Raw genomic sequence first — 23,238 nt, 5'->3', positions numbered from 1 at the left:
GGGCCTAACAGAACCTTCCTTGCTGGGTTATTGGGAGGCTTGAAATTATGCAACACAAGTAATGTATAGTACAGTGTTTGGCACGTGGCAATCACGTAGCACATATTACCTATTAATCTACTTATTTTGTGATATTTTCTGTTGTTCAAAGTTCTTTCCAGCTTTGTATGCAGTCGGGCACAGGGGAAATATGGAAACCGTATTCGTTGAAATCTTTAGAAATCATCATATTATTTTTGAAAAATATAGTATTTCTTAATTTGATGGATAAACTATTAAAAAAATTTTCAAGAGCATGAGCTGCTGCAAGATGAATGCAGTGTGACTTCTAGTCCCCGCACTCCATTTCTATGTCTGTGTGCCTTCCGACAATCAGATCCGGCGGGCCAAACTGCCCCCCTCCTATGGAATAAGATAGGGGTCATGCTAAAATTTTGGAGGAGGATCGTCTTGGTGTTTCTTGAGAAAATATCTTTAGATAAGCATCTAGAATAGCATTGTCCAATTACTTGTGGCTATTGTGTGCTTAAAATGTGGCTGGCACAACAGAGGAACTGGATTTTAATTTTATTTAGTGAGTCAACTACAATGTTCTCAGGAAATTTTTTACCTAGCTCTTCCAATAGCACATTCTTGAAGATATAGACAGGCAAAAAGAGGATGGAAAGACTGCTTTTATACAGGAAGCGTGTCAAAGCAGCCAGAAAAGTGAATTAACGCTGTCCTTTTCCAACTTGCCGTGGTGAGCTTGTAATGTTACCAACTGCTCACCAGGGCTTTGGGGCTCCCAATAGTTTTGATACTGTAGGGACTATTCAGTTTGTGTGAGTTAAATGTTGCATGCTCGTACTTTCTTGCACCCCTCACTCAACTGACAAAGCTGTAACCACTTCTTAAGCAACTTGAAGATGTTCTTTTTCACCCTGTTCTTTGTGAGATATAAATTGATGGTTTATTCAACATGATGCTCTTCAGTCAGCTCTTATCTCCACATGCACTCAAGAATATGTGTTTAGATGACATGTATTGATGGACTGCGACTTGTTCCATTAGCTGGCAGAATAGAATGAGCTCAGTCAGACACTAAGAAGAGTAAAAGAATAAGGTGAAGGAAGGCAATTAGAGTTCATAGAATTAAAGAGATACACATGTCACAAGATCAGGAAGGAATAACATAGCCAAAAAAAGAAAAACGGGGTCTTTGCTTGAATACATGCTTACCCTATTACCTAGTAGTTCCACTCCTAAGCATATACCAAACAGAAATGCCTAAATGAAGTCACCAAAAGATATATACAAGAATATTAATAGCACTACTATTCTTTCCAGCTCCAAACTGAAAGTCACCCAAATGTCCATCGATGGCTTAAATGGATAAAGAAATTGTGGTACCTTCACATAATGGCACATGACAATTTGGATGAATCTCAAACACACTGCTGAGTGAAAGAAGAAAGAAAAATAAGTAGTTTATGCTATGTGATTGTGTTACTATGATGTTTCAAATGGGGTCAGCCTATTCTATGGTGTTAGAAATCCGGAAAGTGGTTATCCTTGGGGGTATATTCAATATAACCCGGGATTTCTCAATCTCTGCACTACTGACACTTTGAGCTGAAAATTCTTCATTTTGGGAGGGCCGTCCTATGCACCGTAGGATGTTCAGCAGTGGCCCTGCCCTGTACCCACTACATGCCAGTAGCTCCACGCCTGTTGTGACAGCCATAAATGTCTCCAGACATTGCCAATACCCCCTGCAGGACAAAATTATGCCCCATTGAGAATCACTGATGGATCTCAAATGCCTGGCACCTGCTAGATACTTATTGAATACTTATTGAAAGAATGGATGAGGTGAGAGCTATTTAGCATCATACATGTATATAAAATAATTCAGTTTTTTTCTCAAGAGATGCTGGTGCCCTTTATAAGTCTTAAATATAAGTACCTGTTTCATCCACTAGTTAAAGGTGAGCGGTTCAAAGGCCAAAGACAGCATCCATTCAGCACAAAATGAATTAAAGGGACAAAAGTTTAGGTCAAATCAAAAACAAATACCATATGCAAATCAAACTCTTAGCAGCAGTTTCCAAATTCAGACTCCCTAACCTGAAATTTTACTGTAAAGATTTAAAAACTACAAGAAAATAAAGGGCTTGAAATGAGACGATTTTATTAAAATGTTAATTTTGATAATCACTGCATCATTTATATGTATTTTAACCTAATAGCCTAATATTCTTCACGAAGAAGAGTACAGCCTAAGACTTAAATACATTCAGTAAAATGTGAATTAGACTTTGCGAAGAAATCTGGCTTCTTCCTAGGTTTATATTCAGATGATTGGTTGTATGTAAGCTATTTAGCTCTAAACCAAAAATTTCAATGTACTTTCATCCTTTCTCTGCAAGGTCAAATACATACCTCACAATGCACTGCCAATCGTGCCCTCAATTCTTTGTAGTAAAGTATTTTTAGTCCAAGACCCTAACTGGGTCTTTTTCTCTCCCTTAAAGTTTATTAGTTATTTTCCCCCTCTACCCTAATCACCAAAAGTCCATAATTAATGTTACAGGTGTGCTATCCTCGCTTTCAGCAGTTAGAACATTTTTTCCCCACACTTCCACATATGTTTGTATGGCAGATTGTTTTGAAGGATGGGTCTCCATTATACTATTCTGGGGAGTCATTAGATTGGACATGTCCCCTTGCTTGATAAGGGAGACATGTTCAATTTTAAAACCATTTGACCCCTTTGATTACCAGTTTCTTAAAAGCATAGTTTCAACTTTTTTAAAAAGATTTTTATTGGGGAATTGGGGGAAGGGGAACAGATAAGTTGCTGTCTTTTTGTTCTTCAGTCTAATTGTGGAGGACGTTGCTTCACTGGCCCAAGTTGGCACCATCATTGCGCTCTTCCTGGGTGAGGCAGATCAGTCGCCGGCTTCTGGACGGCCGCTCACAGCGGCTGCTGGCCGCTCATGCTGGCTGCTGGCTACACACAGTAGCCCATGGCAACACACTGCAGCAGGGGCTGCAGCCCACGCTGTCACCGGCGACTCACGGCAGCCCAGCTCCAGGTTGAGCTGTTGTTCAGCATCTTAGCTGTGGAGGGCAGTGTCACTGGCCCTCATATGTGGGATCCGAACTGGGGCCCTCTGGCATCCCAAGCCAGTTATTAATCAACGTGCCACTCGGCTGGCCCAGTTTTCAACTTTTTATGGACAGATGACGTTCCATTTTTTTGTTGCTGTCCAACAAAGATAATGGCTTACTGAAGTAATTTCTTATCTCTCATGATTCTATGGGTTGATTGGGATCATCCAGATGGTTCTCACCTGGCTGCAGTTAAATGACAGCTGGATCTGGGAGCCATATGAAGGCTTGTTTGGGCTGGACATCCAAGATGGCTTCTTTACTCATATGTTGTTGCCTGGACTTAGCTGACACAGCTGCGGCTGGCCAGGCAAGTCTCCCTCTCTCCACACTGCTTTTTCACATGGTTAGCTTCCTCACAGCATGGTGGTTGCCGGCTTGTTGGACATCTTACATGGTAACTGGTTTTTCTCAGAGTGAGCATTCTACGATACCCACGTGGACACTGCAAGCCTTCTAGGATTCTTCTAACCAATGCCTGGAAGTCATGTAATGTCACTTCCACAATATTCTATTTATCAAAAGTAAGTCACAAAACTAGTCCAGATTCAAGGGAAGGAGACAAAGGTGTGAATACCAAAATGTGTGGTTCATTGAGGGCCGTCACAGATGGGAAGAGATGAACAGTACAATCATCCAGTTTTTAAGGGTTAACTCTTTAACATATTGCTTAGTAAGGGTCTTTCCTTAAATTCTCTTCATTTTCCCTTTGGCTGACAAAATGGCGGTCTGTTTTGCTCTGCAGTACAATCGCTCAGTCAAGGGTAAAATAATAGTGGGAGAGACATTGTCTGTAGAGTTGGTAAGAGTGCTACTGGATAGATAAACTCTTGGATGCATCTCCTCTATGTCTTTGTTGCCCTGAACATAACTGAGAAATGACAACCCTAGTCCTCTCCTTGGCAGTCATCAAAGTAAAAGCAAGGTTCAGCAACAATGGGTAGAGTGTTAGTGTTTCATAAAGTCCGTGACAGAACATAGTTAGCCTTAATGTATTGACCTTGTTTGAATGCTTGGTCATTTGCTAGCCATCTCCATTCTGTCCAGCTAATGGCTTCAGTACCTGTTAGGAACTGATACAGTGGCTAATTACAGTCTATATTCAGAGTGTTGGAAAGGTCAACTAGATGAAGCATTAAACCTCCATTCCAAGCAGTCCTGTGGCGACTTTTCTGAAAATGAAGGTCAACATTATTTCCTCCAGCTCTTCCAGCAATTGACTAGGCTGACTCTATGTTATGGCTGATTATCAATCACAAAGATCTTAATGTTCTTTTCACAACTCAAGTTTCAGATAGGAAGAGAAAATAGAAGGCATCCCTGTGGCTTCATAATACCATGGGATTGCAAAAAGGCTCTTCTGAGCACAATGTCATTGAAGAAATGCTGTTAATTGGTTCTTATTTCCATCAACGGTGACAGAGAGTTCAATGGTTGAGTTGCACTAGCTTACAGAAGAGAATATTTTTCTAATCTCTTTGAAGAACTCTGAAGTGCAAGAAAAAAGAATCTTTGTTTTTTAAAGATTTGTGTTGGGGAATTGGGGGGATGGGAACAGCGCTGGGGAATTGGGGAAAGGGAAACAGACAAGTTGCTGTCGTTTTGTTCTTCAATCTAGTTGTGGGGGACGTTGCTTCACTGGCCCAAGTTGGCACCATCATTGCGCTCTTCCCGGGCGAGGCAGATCAGTCGCCGGCTTCTGGACGGCCGCTCACTGCGGCTGCTGGTCGCTCACGCTGGCTGCTGGCTGCTCACGCTGGCTGCTGGCTACACACGGTAGCCCATGGCAACCCACTGTCACAGGAGCTGCAGCCTACACCATCGCTGGTGACTCACGGCAGCCCAGCTCCAGGTTGAGCTGTTGTTCAGCATCTTAGCTGTGGAGGGCAGTGTCACTGGCCCTCATATGTGGGATCCGAACCTGGCCCCTCTGGCATCCCAAGCCAGCTCTTAACCAACGTGTCACTTGGCCGGCCTAAGAAAAAAGAATCTTATTTGTGCATATATTTACCTTAGAAGTGAGAGTCCAAATACCCCTTCCCTGTGCCTTACCACCCGTCTTTCCAAATAAAAATACCACGCATCAAGATTTTGAGTTACATTAGAATGTCACTTTACAGTTCACAAAATCCCTTCATAGATAGCCCTAAATTACCTCTTTATGTTTCCTTTTAAAAACCTAGCCCTTCAGACTTCATAGATTAATTCCTTCCTTTCAAGTTTGAGGTTTAAAATTTCATAGTTCACTTGGTTTGACTTTTTTAAAAAAGCAAGAGTCAAATTTTGACATAAAATACCTTCCTATGTATTTTAGTTATTTTGTTTTTTGTTTTCTTTTCCCAATCTCTGAGGAAACCTAAGTGCTCTTCATATCAAATTAATATCAGCCTCTGAGTGATCAAGGGATCTGTTTAGTTGGTCTAAAAGGGAAATATACAATAGCACATGCCCATATTTATATATTGCAATATTAAAATCATGTAAATAGAAAGTGGGAAAGTCAGTTAAAGAAAGGTGCCAAGCTGTGCCGCTCTAAGAAAACGAGAACACAAGCTTCAGCTTCACTGTTGAAATGGATTTTAATACTGAAAGCCTAGAGTCTGAGCTTCTTCCTCACATGGCTTTCCTTATTGCAGCAGAATCACATCCAATGAAATTAAATAATGGGATGTGATATGAAAGCATTACTTGCAGGGGCCAGCCGAGTGGCTTAGTTGGTTAAGAGCACGAGCTCTGAGCAACAGCATCACCCGTTCGATTCCCACATGGGCCAGTGAGCAGTGCCCGAGCTGAACTGCCGCTTAGCTGCCAACAGGTGGAAGGATGGCTCAGCTGGTGAGAGCACATGCTCCTAACAACAAGGTTGCCGGTTGACTCTGGCATGGGATGGTGGGCTGCGCTGCCCCTCCTCCTCCCCCACCCCCACCACAACTAAGATTGAACAAGGCACGTTTAGCTGAGCTGCCAATGGGTGGACAGATGGGTCGATGGTTAGAACATGCACTCTTAGCAACAAGGTTGCCTGTTCAACTCCTGCATGGGATGGTGGGCTACGCCCACCCGACACTAAGATGGAACACGGTACCTTGAGCTGAGCTTGCTGCGGCCTCCACAACTAAGATTGAAGGACAACAACTTGGTTGTTCCCCTTCCCCAATTCCCCAACACTGTTCCCCTCCTACGATTCCCCAATTAAAAAAAAAAAAGCATGACCTGCAGCCACTGATGCTGGGTGTCCCAAACATGTTTCAAGGGACTCTCCATCCAAAAAGGATAAGGAAAGACTTGTTAAAGAAATGAAAAGAGAGGAATTGAAGGCAAATTTGATGGCGGTGTCTTAGGGTATGTTAGACTGTATTTTCCTCTGCATATCAGTGCTGTGATTCAGAGATGAAAATGATGTTTTTTAACAAACTCAACTATTTATAAATATTGGCACTGCAATTTGAAATTATTCTCCAAGGTAGAAAATTCACTTGGAATTTATTATGAAATAATACTTCTCTAAATGTGCTTCTAACGAGATTTTTTTTAAGTTTCTAGTTGTTTTAGGACTTCATAAAATAAAGTTACCTGATTACTTCAATGTGACATTTTCTATTCTTGATTGTAATATTTCTGGTGAGGCTATTTTAAAATCGCTTAGATCTTTTTTCCTCCTAGGATCTTAGGGTTAGGAATTCTAAGGGATATGAAACATTATAAAGTTAATTCTTCTTGCCTGGCAGGTTATAATCAAATAATTATAGGGAAGAAAAACAGAAGAAAAGCATGTCCCCAGTCCAGATGATAAATAACATGTTGAAATATTTTACTTGAATTCAAATAACTTCATTTACCCATTAAATGGTAAAATTAAAATCAATCTAGTTTATGTTTCAGGCAATTTACAGAGAATTACTATACACTCAAAGACTTTACATTCTATAAATACAGTAGACATATTTTGAAAAATGTTTTCAAATTAACAAGGTATACTGAGCAATGCTTCTTCCTGATGTTCTTGACAAAAGAAAAAAATTCTGCATGAGATGAATTCATGGGTGGAAACTACTCTTAAGGTACTTATAGTTTACTTGGTTATGAATCTCTTTTTGTTAGTATGATAGGCAGAATTTAAGATGGACCCCAATCATCTTCCTCCTGATATTCATAGCTATGTATAGTCTCCTCTCTTTTAATATGTGTGGGACCTGTGACTTGCTTCAAATCAATTAAAATATGGTGATGAGATATCACTTCCGTGATTATGTTACATAAGATTGCAACTTCCATCTTGCCAGCAGACTCTCTCTTTTGCTGGTTTTGATGTGGGGAGACCCATAAGACAAGGAACTAAGGGTAACCTCTAGCCAACTGCAGCAAGGAAATGAGGCCCTTGGATAAACAGCCCAAAAAAGAATTTAATCCTGCCAAAAACCATAGATGTGAGCTGGGAAGTAGAGCCTTCCCAACCAAGCTTTCAGCTGAGACCTCAGCCCCGGACAGTACTTTAATTGCAGTCTCATGACAGAGTTTGAAAAAGATGACCACGTTGAGCCATGCTTATGTTGCTAACTCATAGAAACTGTGAGATAACAAAAGTATGTATTTTGTGATAAGTTGTTATGTAGCACTAGTTAACTAATAAAGCTCGTATCGGTGGTAGGGCAGAATGATGATTCCTGCAAAGATGTCTACATTCTAACCCCCAGAGCCTGTGACTGTGCAGATGTGATTCAAGTAAGGATGGGGTGAGTATCCCAGATTATCCAGGTGGACCCAATGTAATTACAAGGGTCCTTATAAGTGAAAGAGGAAGACAGGAGAGTCAGAGGGAAATTGGAAGATGCTTCATTGCTGGTTTTGAAGATGGAGGAAGGGGCCATGATCCAAGGAATTTGGAAATGGTTCCAAAATGAATGCAACTCTGCTGACACCTTGATTTTAGCTCAGTGAGGCCCATTTCAAACTTTTTACCTCCAGACTTGTAAGATAATAAATTTGCATTGTTTTAAGCCACTAAGTTTGTAGTAACTTATTACAGCAGCAATAGGAAGCTACAATAATACAGTGTCTCTACTTATTTTCTTAGCATCTAAAGACAAGAGTTCTTCTCCAGGGGCTTGTCTACTCCTAATAGACTGCACTGGAGCTATGAATATCTGCTTCCCTTTCCAGAAGTAAACAAATAGAGATGGTGGCATTGAGCATTGCTGTAGAGAAAATTAGCATATTTCCCACAGCCTTGTGGGCCCATTCATTCTCCCACCCACCCCACCACCTCATATCCCTGATTCTTATGTTTGCCTTTTCATTATTTCTTCTGAGGTTTCTAAGCACTCACTGTCATAGTCAAGGATTGTTTGGACTCAAAGAATGTAATCTATTCAAGTGAGTTTTTAAGTGAAGAGAAATTGGGGATAAGTGTAGCAAGTAAGTCTCAGAAGGTGGAATCATAAAGCAACTGTTGCCCATTTATAACAGCTCTCCAGGGCCACTTCTTCCTTAGTCCTCAATAAAATCTCAGGCAAGCCCCGTAAATGTATTGAGCAGGTTCAGGAAAATTCCTCAGTTGCTTGTACACTTGTAATCACAATAATTTGTAATGTGTAATTAAGACAGTCAATTGTCATGTGCAAGCTAAAACTCCCAACTTCACACATTTCCTTCCTCGCCCCTATTTCCAGCCGGGGAGGCCTGCCCTGGGTTAAGGGCATCCCCTAGCACTCTTATTTAGCTTTCGCTCCTTCCACATTGAAATGTAGCCAGGATGGTGAGGTAATAAGCAGATGTCGCACTCGGTGACACCGGTGTAATCCAGCATGGGTTTCCATTGTCTATGGGAGATAATGAAGCTTGACTCTTTCTCTTGTGGGCACTTTTGTGGGTTCCTGTGAGATTTCTTTATTGGGCAGCTCCAACTGCAGCTCCCTTGAGTCACACAGAACCCAACAGCTGGGTCCGACCGACGCCCCTGAGCGTCCACATCGTTCTACGAAGGCCCTCTTGCCCCTGGAAGAAGCTCAGTTGAACAAGGTGCATTCGTTCAATGACCCCGGGGTGCCGCGTCTCCCTCAGCTTCTATATATTGTCACTGGAAATTGCACACTTTGGGCCAGCCTCAGGGGAAGGGTAGTAATTTTACAAATGTGGTTTCTGTTCTTTAGGCACATGCTACTTCCGCCAGCCTCTCCCTGTAGCCAATTTTTTTTAATTAAGTCATGCGTCAGACCCTGAGGTGAATAAGGGGTTAAGGGCCCCACACTTTGGTTTTCCATACCTCCTTTGAAAGTCCTGCAGCACCCTGCTTTGGCATGTAGGGGTGATTGGCATGTATGGGCATGAGGCCTCGGCTGAATCTGCCTCAATCACTTTAGCACCCTGTAACATATGAATACATATGGCTTCAATCTTTTTTCCTCCTAGGGTTGAGTTGGGCATCCTAAGCGACCCAAAGCACTACAGAATACATTCTTCTTGTCTGGCAGGTGATAATTAAGTACTTACAGATGAGAGAAAACAAATGGAACCTATTCTCAGAACTGCTCACAGATATCATACTGAGACATTTTACATCAATTATTTCTAGCAGGGGACCACCAGCATCTGTCACCTTTACTCCTAGTCAGCCATGTATGTGACTTGGGCCCCAATTCTCTTTGGCTGAGTCTGTTAGTTCTGAGTCTAAGGAAGAGAGGAAATCTGATTGGTTCGTTCCAACACTGGGGTCCAATCAGCTGTGCCAGAGGATGAGGTCAGAGGGCCCATTGCCCTTTGACAGAGGGCTCTGGGAGCGGACTTGGACAGAAGAGGTCAGGCAGGACAAACAGTCCCACTTTCATGCTACTACACTCATGGGTTCGTCGGCCAGTGGGGCTGCATCCCACTTCTTATCTGATGGATGTTTCTTGTTTCCTGTGAACAAAGGGACTTGAGTGAGGCTAAGAAGCAGTACTTGGCTTCTGTGTCTGTTGCTTTCTGCATATATGTTCATCTTGTGGAGAGATCTGCCACGGAAACAGTGGGAACGCAGGGACTGTGTGAAACCCACCCAGGGAGAGGTAGTTTGGTGCAGTGGGGACGGACCCAGAGAGCTGGGAGCCGGGTTCTCCATGGTCTTGGTGAACACATTTGAGATTACTTTAGAGATCTTCAAGACCTGCCTCCCCTTAAACAGTTTACAGGTTTGCTGACATATGACTACCCCAAATTTTATCTTCCTTCAAGTTATGAATTTATCTTTTTAATCACAGCTACAGAGTTGAATTAATCAAACTCATAAATTCCTGGTATAAAATGATTATCATCGTAGACCCATGCAAGGCCACTCTGGTTTTATTCATTTATGTTCACATCCACTCTCGTCTCCCCCAAGAGACAACCATATGTTTAGTGTGTATCCTGTCATTTTTTATTGCATTATTCCAATTATATTTTTGCTATTCTGTGCACAAGTGTTTTGAGCCTGTGTAAATGCTATTATATATTTCACACTATTTCACGTGTAGCTACACATGTTGACATGCTTACCAGTCATGCGTGATCATGCATCTTGTCCACTGAATTATCCTTTGGTTACACTGTTGCTCTATTACCCCATCTAATGGGAATACTGGTTGTCTACTCCAGTTACTGGGGCTCTCTGCCAACACTTGGCAACTGGGAACTCATGGGAGCAGATGGGCCACTGTCAACAGTGCCCTGCTCTCCTCGCCATCACCATCATCCTAAGTATCCTGAGTCTTTCTCAAGTTCTTTGAGCTCTCGTCTTCCTTTCCCTGGTCCACTGATCTCTCCACCCACCTTCCAGTCCCTCTCTCAGGGCCCATGTCCACCACTGCTATGGCAAGTCAGTAGAATGTGATCCAACCCAGCCGGGCGCGAGTGGACCAGACCACACAGCAGCTAGTGCTGCAGATGCACTTTGTCGTGGCTTCTGCAAGGGAACAGCCCTGCAACAGACCCTTTCCACTTTATTCGTTTGGGCAATAAATCACAAGATCAGGGAATTAATTACCACCTAAAACAGGAAAACTCAGCCTCTCCTCAAAGTGGCAGCTGACCTTTCTCCTACTCATGATAAAAAAAGGAACAAAGGAAGGAAGGAAGAAAAACTATTATAACCCATAATATGATTTTCCCCCAAGGGTTTGAGTTATTTGAAAGGTTTGGGTTACTTGGGGGAAATTAAATAAACCATTATATTACATTGTTCTGCTTTTAGCTACAAAGTGTTCCCTATTGTGAACCATATTTCGCAGTGAGTGCCTGTCTGAAATATTTATCGGCCCAAGGTCCTAGGTATTATTACCGCGGACTCAGGAAGCCACACAGCAGGGGAAATGATGTTTGCTGGGAAGCTGCTTTTACATAAAAACCTACAGTGATATTTTCTTTCATGATGCTGATTCTGAGAAGATAATGACATTCACCAAATTGATAGAATCTTTAAAAATCTATCCCCCTTCCAGAAAATTACGCAGAAATTTTTAAGAAGCTAAAGGAATATCAGAAGGGGAGAATCAATTTTGAGAGCAGAGGAAAGTGGTGAGACTGAGCCAATGCTTCCGAAGCCAGTCTTCCCTCGGCGAGTTTTATTTTCGGGCCCTGCCGTTTTGGCTTCACAGATAATGTCACCCAACATGCACCGCGTGGGAAGCTTTCAATCGGCCTGTTTGTTCCACTGGGTGAACACTTGATTCGGGTTTGCTCTGTGGTCTGAAAGCCCACTTCTGAGCTGTTTGATTCTTTGCCCTCTGAGCCCAAGGAACATTCGCCAATGCATCCCACATTTCATTTCACAGGAACACTCACAGAGTTCGGGCTCTGTGCCTTTCATAAATATGTTTGTTTTTCTCTTTTACAGAAGCTGCAAGGAATCGATACTCCTGACTGTCATTCAGCCTTACCCTGTAAGTGTCCTGTGAGTAGAAGTGCCATCGTATGACCTCTAGACTTCTTCCTCCCACTCCAGCAAAACCACGACAATGAGTAACAGCAGAGAAAAATAGCATGCATTCACAATACGAGGCCAGAAATCGAGATTATTTGTGCTTTGTACTTCCTGATAGCAAACCCCATTATGGGAGAAAGAAAGGAAAGTAATGCATTTCCTAAATATCTTACAAATCAGCTCTTCAGTCCTTTGTGACTCTCAATTCTGGAAATGACAAAATGGAAAAATAACTCAAGACTTGATTGTAGTTTCCAGCTTCAGAATCATAAATCTAATGGGAAAATCTAATGGTAGGAAGTTGAAGCATGATTGTTTTTCTTACCCCCATCTAAATAATTTTATAGAGAATTGGATAGTTCAGGGAGACCTACTTTGAAGGTGGGTATTAGAGGGAATATGGCCATCAAAATTTCATTCAGCAGCCTTGGTAGGAGGGTAGGCGTGATTAAAATCACACTGTCTTCAGTTCCCAAGATTTTTTGTTTAAAGAAACTTTATTGGGGAACAGTGTGTTTTTCCAGGACCCATCGGCTCCAAGTCAAGTAGTTGTCTTCAATCTAGTTGTAAAGGGTGCAGCTCAGTGGCCCATGTGGGGATCGAACCAGCAACCTTCGCGTTATGAGCACTGCAGAGTCTAACCACCTGAGCTAACCGGCCACCCCCAGTTCCCATGATTTTTAATAAAACAACTTTATCATGGTATAATTCACATATCATAAAATTCACCCATTTTAAATGTGTAATTTAGTGATCTTCATAAAATTTACTGAGTTACATAGACGTTATCACAATCCAGTTTGAAAACACCTCCACTGGCCCAATAAGATCACTCATTCCCATTTACAGTGTATCCCCCTTCCCACCCCCAGTCCAGCAACCACTAGTTTACTTGCCATGTCTATAGATTTGCTGTTGCTTGTGAATTTTACATTGTCAGTTGAACTACAAAATGCCGAGGCAAATTCCTTCCGATTTTTCTCTAATAAACATTTACTGTCGGTCCCTGTGTGGCCTCTGCACGGAGTGGCACAGGTTGCTACCTTGTGACACTTCTGTTTTCTTCCCCATAGTGTTCGAGTGTTTTTACATCAGTTAAAAGGCTCTGGTTTTAGCCAATCTCTATCTTCTGATCAAACTCTTCATCTCCCCATTCCAGAATTTTCCTCCTAAGTGCTATGGGCTAGGCATTTTGGGGAGGAAAAAAACACATGTAGTCAAGATTCTAAGAGCACAAATAGAGCTAACCAAGACAACAAATTATGCCATACAGGATGAATGACATATATTAAAAGCTCAGCTTAATATTGACTGTTACTGTTAGTCCCATCGCTTTGAGACAATTACACACACACACCCACACTCACTCTTGGATTTGTAAGCTGAGGAAATGGCAGGATGTAAGAAAACCAGGATTTGAGATCTAGTTCTCAGTAGTATAACAGGTGATTCCCACACCTGCTCAGAACTCAGGTTTTCTCATCTGAATGTGGAGGTTAGATTGCATCAAAGAGCCTCCTTGCTCCCCCATCTCCCTATGATTCCCTCCATAGAAAGTAGAGCTGCTCTGTTTTTAGGTGGTTTCTGTTAACCAAAATGTCAGTCACACTTACTTCAAATCTGTCCAGACTTACTTTCTTTGCAGTGAACAAGTCCACTTTGGTAAAGCCAATGTAAATGTCTATAATAATTGACCAATCGTCAATTCCTGGTGGAACTTGGCCTTTCCTGAATTCTCTCCCCCAGTTTATAATCGAGTAGCAATGCAAGATCACAACCATTTGACTCCAAATCAGCTTATTTTTGCAATGTGGGGTGGCATTTTGCCCCATGTAGTAAACTTAGTGAAAGAGAGGGGGGAATTTTGCATTTAAGGTCAGGGTTGTGTCTTATGGCTTTGCTTGCTCTTTCTACCACTTGAGTCTGCATGACTTGCTATTCATATGAATACTTGTTACTAGCGATGAGGCCTAGAACATCCTTTTAACAGATAAGCTGGAATTTTCTAGGCGTTCAGGTGGCTCTTGCTGTTGCATTGTATTGAAAGTCTACATTAAGCCACAACATTTAGGAGTATGTGATGCATATTCATATGGCCAACAGCTGCGCCTCTGCTGCTCAGTCGCTCTCCCCTCTCAGTTACTGTAGACCAAGTCTCATCTTTGCCTTACCTTTGATCAGCGCTCCTTCCTGAAATGCCCACTATCTATCCTACCCCACCACCGCCTCAGCCTAATTAAATCCTCCTCACCTTTCAACTCTCAGCACAAATTCTAAATGCTACCTTAGAGCTTCTCAGTGCTGGCAGTGTTGACATTTGGGCTGGAGAATTCTCTGTGGTGGGGTGTCCTGTGCACTGCGGGATGTTTAACAGCCCCCCTGGTCTCTACCCACTAGATGCCAGTAGTACCTCTCCCCGAGTTGTGACAACCAAAAATGTCTCCAGACATTGACAAATGTTTCCCCACTCGGGAACCCCCTGAGCAAAATCCCCACTTGAGAACCACTGTCCCACCTAAAGTCTTCCCTTACTGGTCTAGCCCAGGAGTTGCCAAACTGCGGCTCACGAGCCACATGTGGCTCTTTGGGTGTGTTCCATCTCAAAAGTTTGCCGACCCCTGGAAGAGCCAATCCTGTCCCTCACAACAATTTAAAAATTATTCGAGAGCCATACATATATTTTTACATAATCACCATTATGTGAATAACGTCCTTTAAAAATTTTATAAATGAAACTATGAGAGTTTTATTTTCATTTTCAATTTTACTTCAGAGCCACATGTACGTACCCAGCCGCAGTTTGCTGACTCCTGGCGGCTCTTCCATCTCAAAAGTTTGCCGACCCCTGGTCTAGCCCAAAGTGGCTCTTTCCACTTCCGAATTGTAGGAGTTGAAATAAAAGAGCTGAAACCCCAAAATTACTCAGATAGACACATTAAATGTAAAGAGGAGAGCAGATAGGAAAAGGAAGTTGCAATTTTTTACTTATATTTCTGTGGTTGGATTTTCCTACAAGAAAATTTCTTTTTTTAAAAATGTGTATTTTTAAGTGGGTTTTATTTATTTGCTAAAAATTCTCTTGGCAACCAGGATTGACATACAGAAACAGATGACCCACCAGACCAAAAGAAAGTCCATATATTTTAGTTTTATTACAGACAATAAAAATTAGCATTTTAATTTCTTTGCAACTTGCTGGTCAACATTCTTTATGTTTTATTTCTTCTGCAAAGTAAGGTCCAGTTAAGACAGAGAGCCAATGTTTCTACCTTCTTGCCACACTCCACCTAGGCTCAGGGTACCCCAACAGGACCCAGTCACAGAAATCAATCTCCAATGAGGCCCAGGTCAAGGGGGCCTGGGAGAAGATCTTAGGATCCCCGAAATTCTTTGATCAGAAATAATTATTAGCAGGTTGCTGCCTTATATTTTAAGTAATATGGAGGTCTCTCTCTCTCTCTCTCTCTCTCTCTCTCTCTCTCTCTCTGTCTCTCTCTACCATTTTTACTTTATTTCTTAGGGAAAAAATTGTGGAACTATAGAAGGAAATACAGTAGCAAAAAAAATGTGTTGGTAAATCTTTTCCTTGGAGACAACCAGTGTAAACATTTTGGCCTATTTCTTTCCAGACTTCTTGTATGCATTGCCAATAGTTGAGATCATATTATATGTACAGTGTTTTTCTGCTTCTTTCAGTTAGCATATCAAGCTCTTTCCCATGTTATCAAAAATTCTATATAAGCATCATATACATGTCTGTAAAAGATTACATTCTGCCAGGATTTACTTAGTAAATTCCCTGTCATTGAGCCCTTCATGATGTCTTTAATGTTTCATTATTATAAATCATTCTGCAAAGAACACCTTTGTATATAAATCTTTATCTGTATTTAGTAGTTTTTCCTCAGTATGAAATTTTAGGAGGCAAATTTCTGAGTTACTCATGAATTTTATTTGTTTGGTTCTGACACACCATCTTTTTTCCTTGTACTGTTACTATTTTTTATTACAGAACTTTCTTGTCTAGCTCTTTTCTTCTTTCCTTTCCACAGTCCCCAAGTCCAGAACTTCCAGAACTTCCCAATTCAAACTTACCCAAGACAGAGAGTATTTAAAGAGTCTCTATAACCTCCTTTCACACAACCCAAGCTCAATGGCACTTGGGCTAAGTCCCTTTCAGTCCTGGTGTCCATGATCCACATTCCCTTAGGTTTCTTCTAAGCCAAAGAGCTAAGGGACCTGCTTGCCTGCCTCTGACTTCCTGCCTACCTTCCCGTGTGTTCCACACACCTGAGGGAGGCTCCACTCCTCATGGAGGCCCCAGTGGAGCAGATGCTATCAGAACTGGGACCACATCCCCTTGGTATGTGTCATGCCCAGCAGCGTATTGGCCCAATTTCCAACTGAGACCACCAGTGATTTTTTTGCCTGTGGGCTTTATCTGCCCATAAAAGCATGCTCATGGAGCAGGCCAGAAGTGCTGAGAAATTGTCATTCCCGGAAGAGCAGTCATCACTGATTCACAGGAACTCGTGGATAAATACATCAGTCCTCTCTCTCCTCAGTCAGTGTAACTGAGGCCTGTGGTCTGCCTTGTTTCCCAAGGTTCCCAGTAGGGTTAAGCTCTATTAACTTACAGTGGTGCCTAAAAATGGGTGCTTTATTGGCTTACTCCCCTTTCCTATCTCCCTTCCCCAGCGTACCTACCCGTGCTTCCTGGGAGCACCTCCCAAATCAGCTACCTGCTTGTGAATCCTTGTCTTCGGACCTGCTTTGGGGGCAATCCAAAAAAGTTATCAACTGATAACTGTGGGCTAGTTAGTCTTCACCAAACATTTACTCAGTGCCTACTATATAAGTAGTTCTGCAGAGCTACAGGGATTGCAAGTTCAAGACCTTACACTTCAGTTTCAGAAGTTAATCCTGTTTGTGTAATTTTTTTCAAACGATGTTCTAGTGACTTCTAAGAGCATCTAAAAGCACCAGGAGCATGCCACACATTTAGCATGGCCACCTTAGCAGCAGCAAATTTGGAAAGAGGTGCAGGGGTTGGTTAGAGGCCTTCTAATCTTAAAATTAATTAACAGCAGGAGAATCTGATTATTCTAAATGGTATTTACTTGTCATTTCTACCACAGGATATGAAGTGCTTGTGAACAGCACCTACAGGTCTGCAGGTTGCTAAGAATGAATTCATCAGTTTTTTGAGTGGTGCACATTGTATACTTTTTGAGCCGCAAAGAGTGATCTGAGTTAAAACTACAGTCATAACTGGTTTACATTCCCCATATACCACAAGTAACTCCAGCCACTGGAATAAGCCTTTACTTTTGTTGATTTAAATTCAGTAACCTTCAGACTTGGAGAGCTTATGCTGTTGTTATCAAAAGCAATGTTTAAAATATATGTCGGTGATATGAAATAGTCACAAATCCAGAATAAGAAAAATGCACTCGTATGGATTCTTAGTTAGACTTTTATCCTAAGTCTGTTGACTTCAAAATATGTATAAAATAACTACTAAGTTAATATCTTAACTACCTTGGCTATCTAGTTTGCTTTCTGGCTTTCCTAGATTACCAGGTTTGTCATTAGGGCATGGCAAATAAATATGGGAATGGGGCTGCCAAGAGGTGGGCATGCTATAGCTACAGGGAGAAGAGACAAGCATTCCCAGCTTGGCAAGTTCTGCTATATGGGGCCAGTTACTTTAGGGGTCAGTAACCCTATGTACTTCCATGGGAACATCACTCTACAGTTTAAGATTATACACATCAAATGATCCGCATAAAAAGCTAAATTCTGTTAAGTATACTTTTGTATTGAGGGAAGGAATTATGTAGAACGTTTTAGGAAAATATGGTAAAATATTACATAAAAAATTCAGTATCTGGCACATTGAACACATGTGAAATCCTTCACTCCCAAACAATGCTGGAGAAGTGGGGAGTTACTGCATTCTGGCAGCTCATCTAATTAGCAGTGTCTGTTCAGGGTAGCTTTATTACAGCCGCTTCACTTGTGCTAAACTCATTGTGCCAATGTAAATATCGCTTGCTTAAAATCATTAAGGGAGAATAATGTTTTGCCTTCAGCTAAAAAATGGCACATCAAAAGCAAATGAACTCAGTCCTGTATGATTTGTTCGTTAATCATTACTGAACTTGGCCTATAATTACCAAGATACCAATGAGAACACCACTGTCACATCACTTCAGCTCTACTTTTAAAGTCACGCTGAACACATTCAAAGGTGTTCTTTTTGAAGAGCAGCCATTCAGAGGGTTTGGTTTTGTTGTTGTTGTTGTTGTTGTTTTGGTTTTTGGCTTTGTTTTATTTTTTTAAAGGGCAGTCATTCTCTTAAAACATCTTGCATAAATGGAGGAATTAAAGCTCTGGAGGCCGAACCATCCCTCCATTCAGTCCTATGACACTGGGGTGGGTATGGAGGGGAACTTTCAAAATTACATGATTCCCCCATTATCAAAACAAAATTCCACCCAGGAATATACTTTTATCATGTTTTTTTTTCCAACAATGATTTTGTTTTATTTCAGTGTTTTGTATTATTATAGTAAAAAACATTTTATTATTTATCTACACATAACATATATCTACCATTGTAAAGTATACAATTCTGTTGCATTAAGTATATGCAAAGTCTTCTGCAACCATTGCCGCTGTCTAGCTCCAGAACTTTGTCATCACCCCAAAAGGAAACCCTGTACCCATTAAACAGTCACTCCCCGGTCTCCCCTCGCTCAGCCTCTGGCAACCACTAATCTACTTTCTGTCTCTATGGATTTGCTTATCCTAGATATTTTATATAAATGGAATCAAATCATATAATATGTGGCCTTTTGTGCCTGATTTCTTTCACTTAACATTTTTGAGATTCCTTCATGTTGTAGCATGTATCAATACTTCATTCCTTTTATAACTGAATAATGTTCCATTGTATGAATAGACCACTTTTTACTTATCCATTCAATCACATTGCTTTTTTAATTGGTCTCAAGTATACTTGTATTTGACAAAGATGAGAATCCTTTTCTTTCTCATTTTACTTGAAGTTCAAAGTATGGGACACCCTAATTGGCTTCTGTGCCTTGAGATTAATGCAATGCACAGAAGGTTGAGCCTCTGTTGATTCTAGAGTCAATTACTAGAATTCTTTACACAACAGCCTCAATCTCTGCAGACTATATAGTATGATAAACATTAGGTTGAACCATACACAATTTCCAATATTTGACCATTCTAATCTATAAAGTAGCAATTATATGATTCAAACTAAATATTTATGTCCATATTAGGTTCAATAGAGAATGTGATTCTTTTTTTAAGTAAATAAATAGTGCAGACCCCTACTAGATGTGAGTTCCCTTCCCCTCAGGCTTCATTAAAATTATGGAAAAAGGATGATTCTCAGATGAAGTAAATTTACCAAGATCATGCAACAAGGGCTCACAGTACCCTTCTAAGCAGGTTTTCCCATTGCATTTGCAATTTCTGATGAAGAACTGAGTCACTCAGCCCTCTTTCCAATAAAAGATAGTACCAAGAACCTGTAAAAAAAAAGGCAGAATATGAGGCCATCTTTCAATTGTAAGTCAAGGCCTCCTCTGTACCGTGCATGCCCAGCAAGACGACAGGTTCACAGGTTACCATCAAGGGCTTGCAACTCAAGTTTCCGGTACATGAGGGGTATGTGTGTGTGTGTGTGTGTACTTGCCTGCTCATATGCCTACATGCCTTTAATGTGAATAACAATGGGATTATCAATCATTTTAGAACTACCAGTGGCTCTTCTCCACCTTTTAAAATAGATAATTAGTGATCAACTCATCATAATCCCAACATTAGATTGGCCACCCCCTCGCTTTCCACATAGTAGTCAAAGCTCTGTCTTAAAATCAGGGTTTAGGTACTCTGACAGCCATCCTTGAAAAAGGTCCTAGGAAATGTAAGAACATGGAACATGCTGTCTGTAGCTCTCGTCTGGTGACTAAATAAAACTTACTACTTTATGAGCATGACGGGGTTTTGACTGCATCCATGAGCTGTATTTCATCCTTGAATTGGGCATGCACCAGACACTCAGCCATATTGCATATCGGGGAGGATAAAGATGGAAAACAACTGTTACATGGCATGCATTATGTTACCAATAACCAGAGAAAACGTTTTCTTTTTTTCAGTCTCCCAAATCAGCATTTATTAGTGCTGCAAAAAAGGCCAGATTAAAGTCCAATCCAGTGAAAGTGCGCTTCTCCGAGGAGGTCATCATCAACGGCCAGGTGTCGGTGAGTTGACAGTCACATGCCTATGATGCAGAGAGAGCCACTGAGGCACTCAGCAAAACCAGTGCCCCCACCAGACTGATCAATGTGAAGCTGGTTGTTGGATTTCACAGGAGTGTTGAATCTCAGGATTCTAAAGGGCTTCAGCGAACACCAGGTTGTGCCTGATGTGTTCCCTCTAACATTTCCAGAATCCGTAATAGTCCAGTATTTACTTGAATGCTTCCAGTGTTAGAGACCTCACTGTTTTGCAAGGCAGTTCGTTTGATTTGAGGTCACTGACATGGCCTTTTGTAAAATATGGCTCCGTGAAACTTCCACCGGTTTCTTCCCATTCTGCCAACTAAGTGTTCTTCCATGACAGCCCTTTATGTATTTTGAGAAAGGTATTGTGTTTCCACAATTTTTTTCCTTACCAAAATAACATATCTCTATTCTTCCAACTAATCAAAGTAGAAAGAAGTTAAAATGATGGAAAACTTTCCTATGTGCAACCACAAGTAAGGAAATGCCACCCAGATTTCCATCAATAGGTCTTGATAGAAATCATGATTGCTCAGGCACATAATTGATCCTTCAAATGAATAATACAAACATTATTAGGATGCTTTAATTTCAAATTTTTCCAAAATAAAGTCACACAGTGTTTTTAGTTTTTAGAAAGCTATCATCTAGGACACTAATATTGTTTGGACCTGTGAAATGCCAGCTCTTTTGGTTGAGTTGTTGTTGGTATTATTTAAGTAAACTTCCAAGGGTAAACTCTCAGCCATGCCACGCTCGTTATAGGTCACAAACTCTTCCCTGAGCATGGTCCTAGATGTGAATTTGAAGATGTAGGCTTGCACATCCCGGCTAAGGCACTCATGGTCCAAGTGTCTTCTAGCCCAAGCTTGCTGACCTGTGTCTGCCCATCTGGGATCCAAGGCATTAGATGGCCAATCTATCAAATCTATGCTTGTAGGAGGAGGCCTATGGCTGATATGTGCTGCCCTGTGGGTATTTTAGCTGTGGCGTTGTCCTCCCAACAGCCATCCCTCCCCGCATCCCCTCTGCTTCCCTCCACACCATGGTCTGTTCTGCTCACCTCAGTGTGTCCCTGTCATTCCGGATGCAGTTACCATACATTGTCGTTTCAGAATAAGGCTGTCCCAGCTTAAGGCTCGAAGGGTCCACTCACAGAAGAATCACTGTATCACAGAAGGTCGTGTAAAACTTACCTCATCTTTTCTCAAGCTTCCGAGCATGAGATTGGGCCATCGGTCTATGCCTCTTGAGAGAGAATTTGACTCTAGAAGCTGCTGTGGCAGTTTCACCTTGTCCCTAGATTGAACAGGGCTCATTGGAGGCAGGTGGTGTGTGAGGACAGCTCTGAGGGGTCGATTGTCTCATGCGGCCTCCCCTGCCTCGCCACACGCCCGTGTATTCCAGGGACATTCAGTTACATGGTATCTCCTCACCCTTTGTGATGGTCTTCACTTCCTGTCTACTCTTGCTCACCTGAGTCATTGTATGTCATTTCTTCTGGAATTGAAGCCAAATGAACTTAGTGACCCGGGTCTCAGGAAAGTCATGTGTGAAGTCCATGGGAAGAGAAAGGAGAGGGAAGAAAATTCATTGAAAGAAATAGGAAGTGAAAGGCACAGAGCCTGTTAGGGAAATATTAGAGATTGAATTCTCATGGACTACCTGTAGGACATGAGCAAATCTTTGAACATCTCGTCTTCAGTTTCCTCATCTATAAAAGAAGAGATGTGTGGTTTCATGATTGCAGAGTTCCTCTCGACTCCTGTGACTTTATGACTAACTATCTGTGAGTAGCACAGTTCACTCTAAGGATCATGGAACTCATGCAACATGCCTTGTTTCTCCTCCCCCTTTCATCTCTCCCTACATCCAATTACAGAGAAAATTCAAAGGACTACATTTTTGTTGTTTACTTCAGGTTGTGTTTTGCATATCTCTTTTGGAGTTATTTTTAAATGATGCTCTGTTTGTTATATATAGACTTAGTATTTTACTCCACTAACACACTAGCCCATTCCTTATATGTCCCCTTTGAGTATGAGGAACATTGTTAAATGAGCTAAAAAAAACAACTTTACATTTGAAGCTGATTAATGCCTCTGATTCACTGTCATGACCTCTGCCAGGCGCCAACAGGCATCACATCAAACATCATTGCTGGACCTTGTTCCACTCCAGACAAACTGCTCTGCTGAAGTCTGGGCTTGTAGTCCCAAACGCTGGCTTAGTTACAAAGGAATTATTTCTGTAATTGTGTTCCAGTGGGAAGCCGTGATTTAAAAAAAGAAATTCATCTGATTGATTTTCTCATGGGAAAAAGTCTTTTATTTGGATCAACTGAGTTAGTTGTAGCTGGAAAAGAATAGTTTTTTCTATGAACAACAGAACTCAGATATCACCAGAGGGACACTGTGGTTCACCTTAGAGAGTTCAATGTTTTTTTTTATGTTGCATTAGAATAAATTGTAGATATGTGCAGCTATTGCAAAGTGCAGAATTATAATTCAACTGACTTAAACCCCTTCTTTTTTTTGTTGTTCTTGTTAAACAGGAAACTGTTAAGGATAATTCACTTCTTTTTATGCCAAATGTTCTGAAAGTCTATCTGGAAAATGGGCAGACCAAATCATTTCGCTTTGACTCCAACACCTCCATAAAGGTAAGCGGACCCGCCAAGCTCTGTACCTGAACACGGCCAGAAAGCAAGTGAAAGCTGCACTATGAGTCTTGTATGGCAGCACCTTCTTTCAGAACTATCTGTTTATCTCTGAGATTTTTTTTTGGTTGCTTCCAGATAAGATAGTGTGTGAATACTTA

The 23,238-nt window shown here is 41.4% G+C and overlaps 1 protein-coding gene across 7 annotated transcripts in view; it reads left to right on the top strand.

Annotated features, from left to right (window-relative positions):
• FRMPD4 (FERM and PDZ domain containing 4) overlaps positions 1 to 23,238 on the top strand; it is a 748,742-nt gene that overhangs the window by 690,254 nt on the left and 35,250 nt on the right. For all 7 annotated transcript variants that reach the window (XM_019651209.1, XM_019651211.1, XM_019651210.1 and 4 more), the window contains 3 exons: positions 12,005 to 12,050; positions 20,293 to 20,397; positions 22,973 to 23,080. In XM_019651209.1, the coding sequence (XP_019506754.1) occupies positions 12,005 to 12,050; positions 20,293 to 20,397; positions 22,973 to 23,080 (259 nt within the window). The remainder of the gene's footprint in view (positions 1 to 12,004; positions 12,051 to 20,292; positions 20,398 to 22,972; positions 23,081 to 23,238) is intronic.

The sequence above is a fragment of the Hipposideros armiger genome, unplaced genomic scaffold, assembly GCF_001890085.2.
Source record: "Hipposideros armiger isolate ML-2016 unplaced genomic scaffold, ASM189008v1 scaffold_155, whole genome shotgun sequence".
In the NCBI taxonomy this organism is placed as follows: Eukaryota; Metazoa; Chordata; class Mammalia; order Chiroptera; family Hipposideridae; genus Hipposideros; species Hipposideros armiger.
Note: the sequence above shows the minus strand (reverse complement) of the source record. Positions and strands in the feature narration are given on the sequence as shown.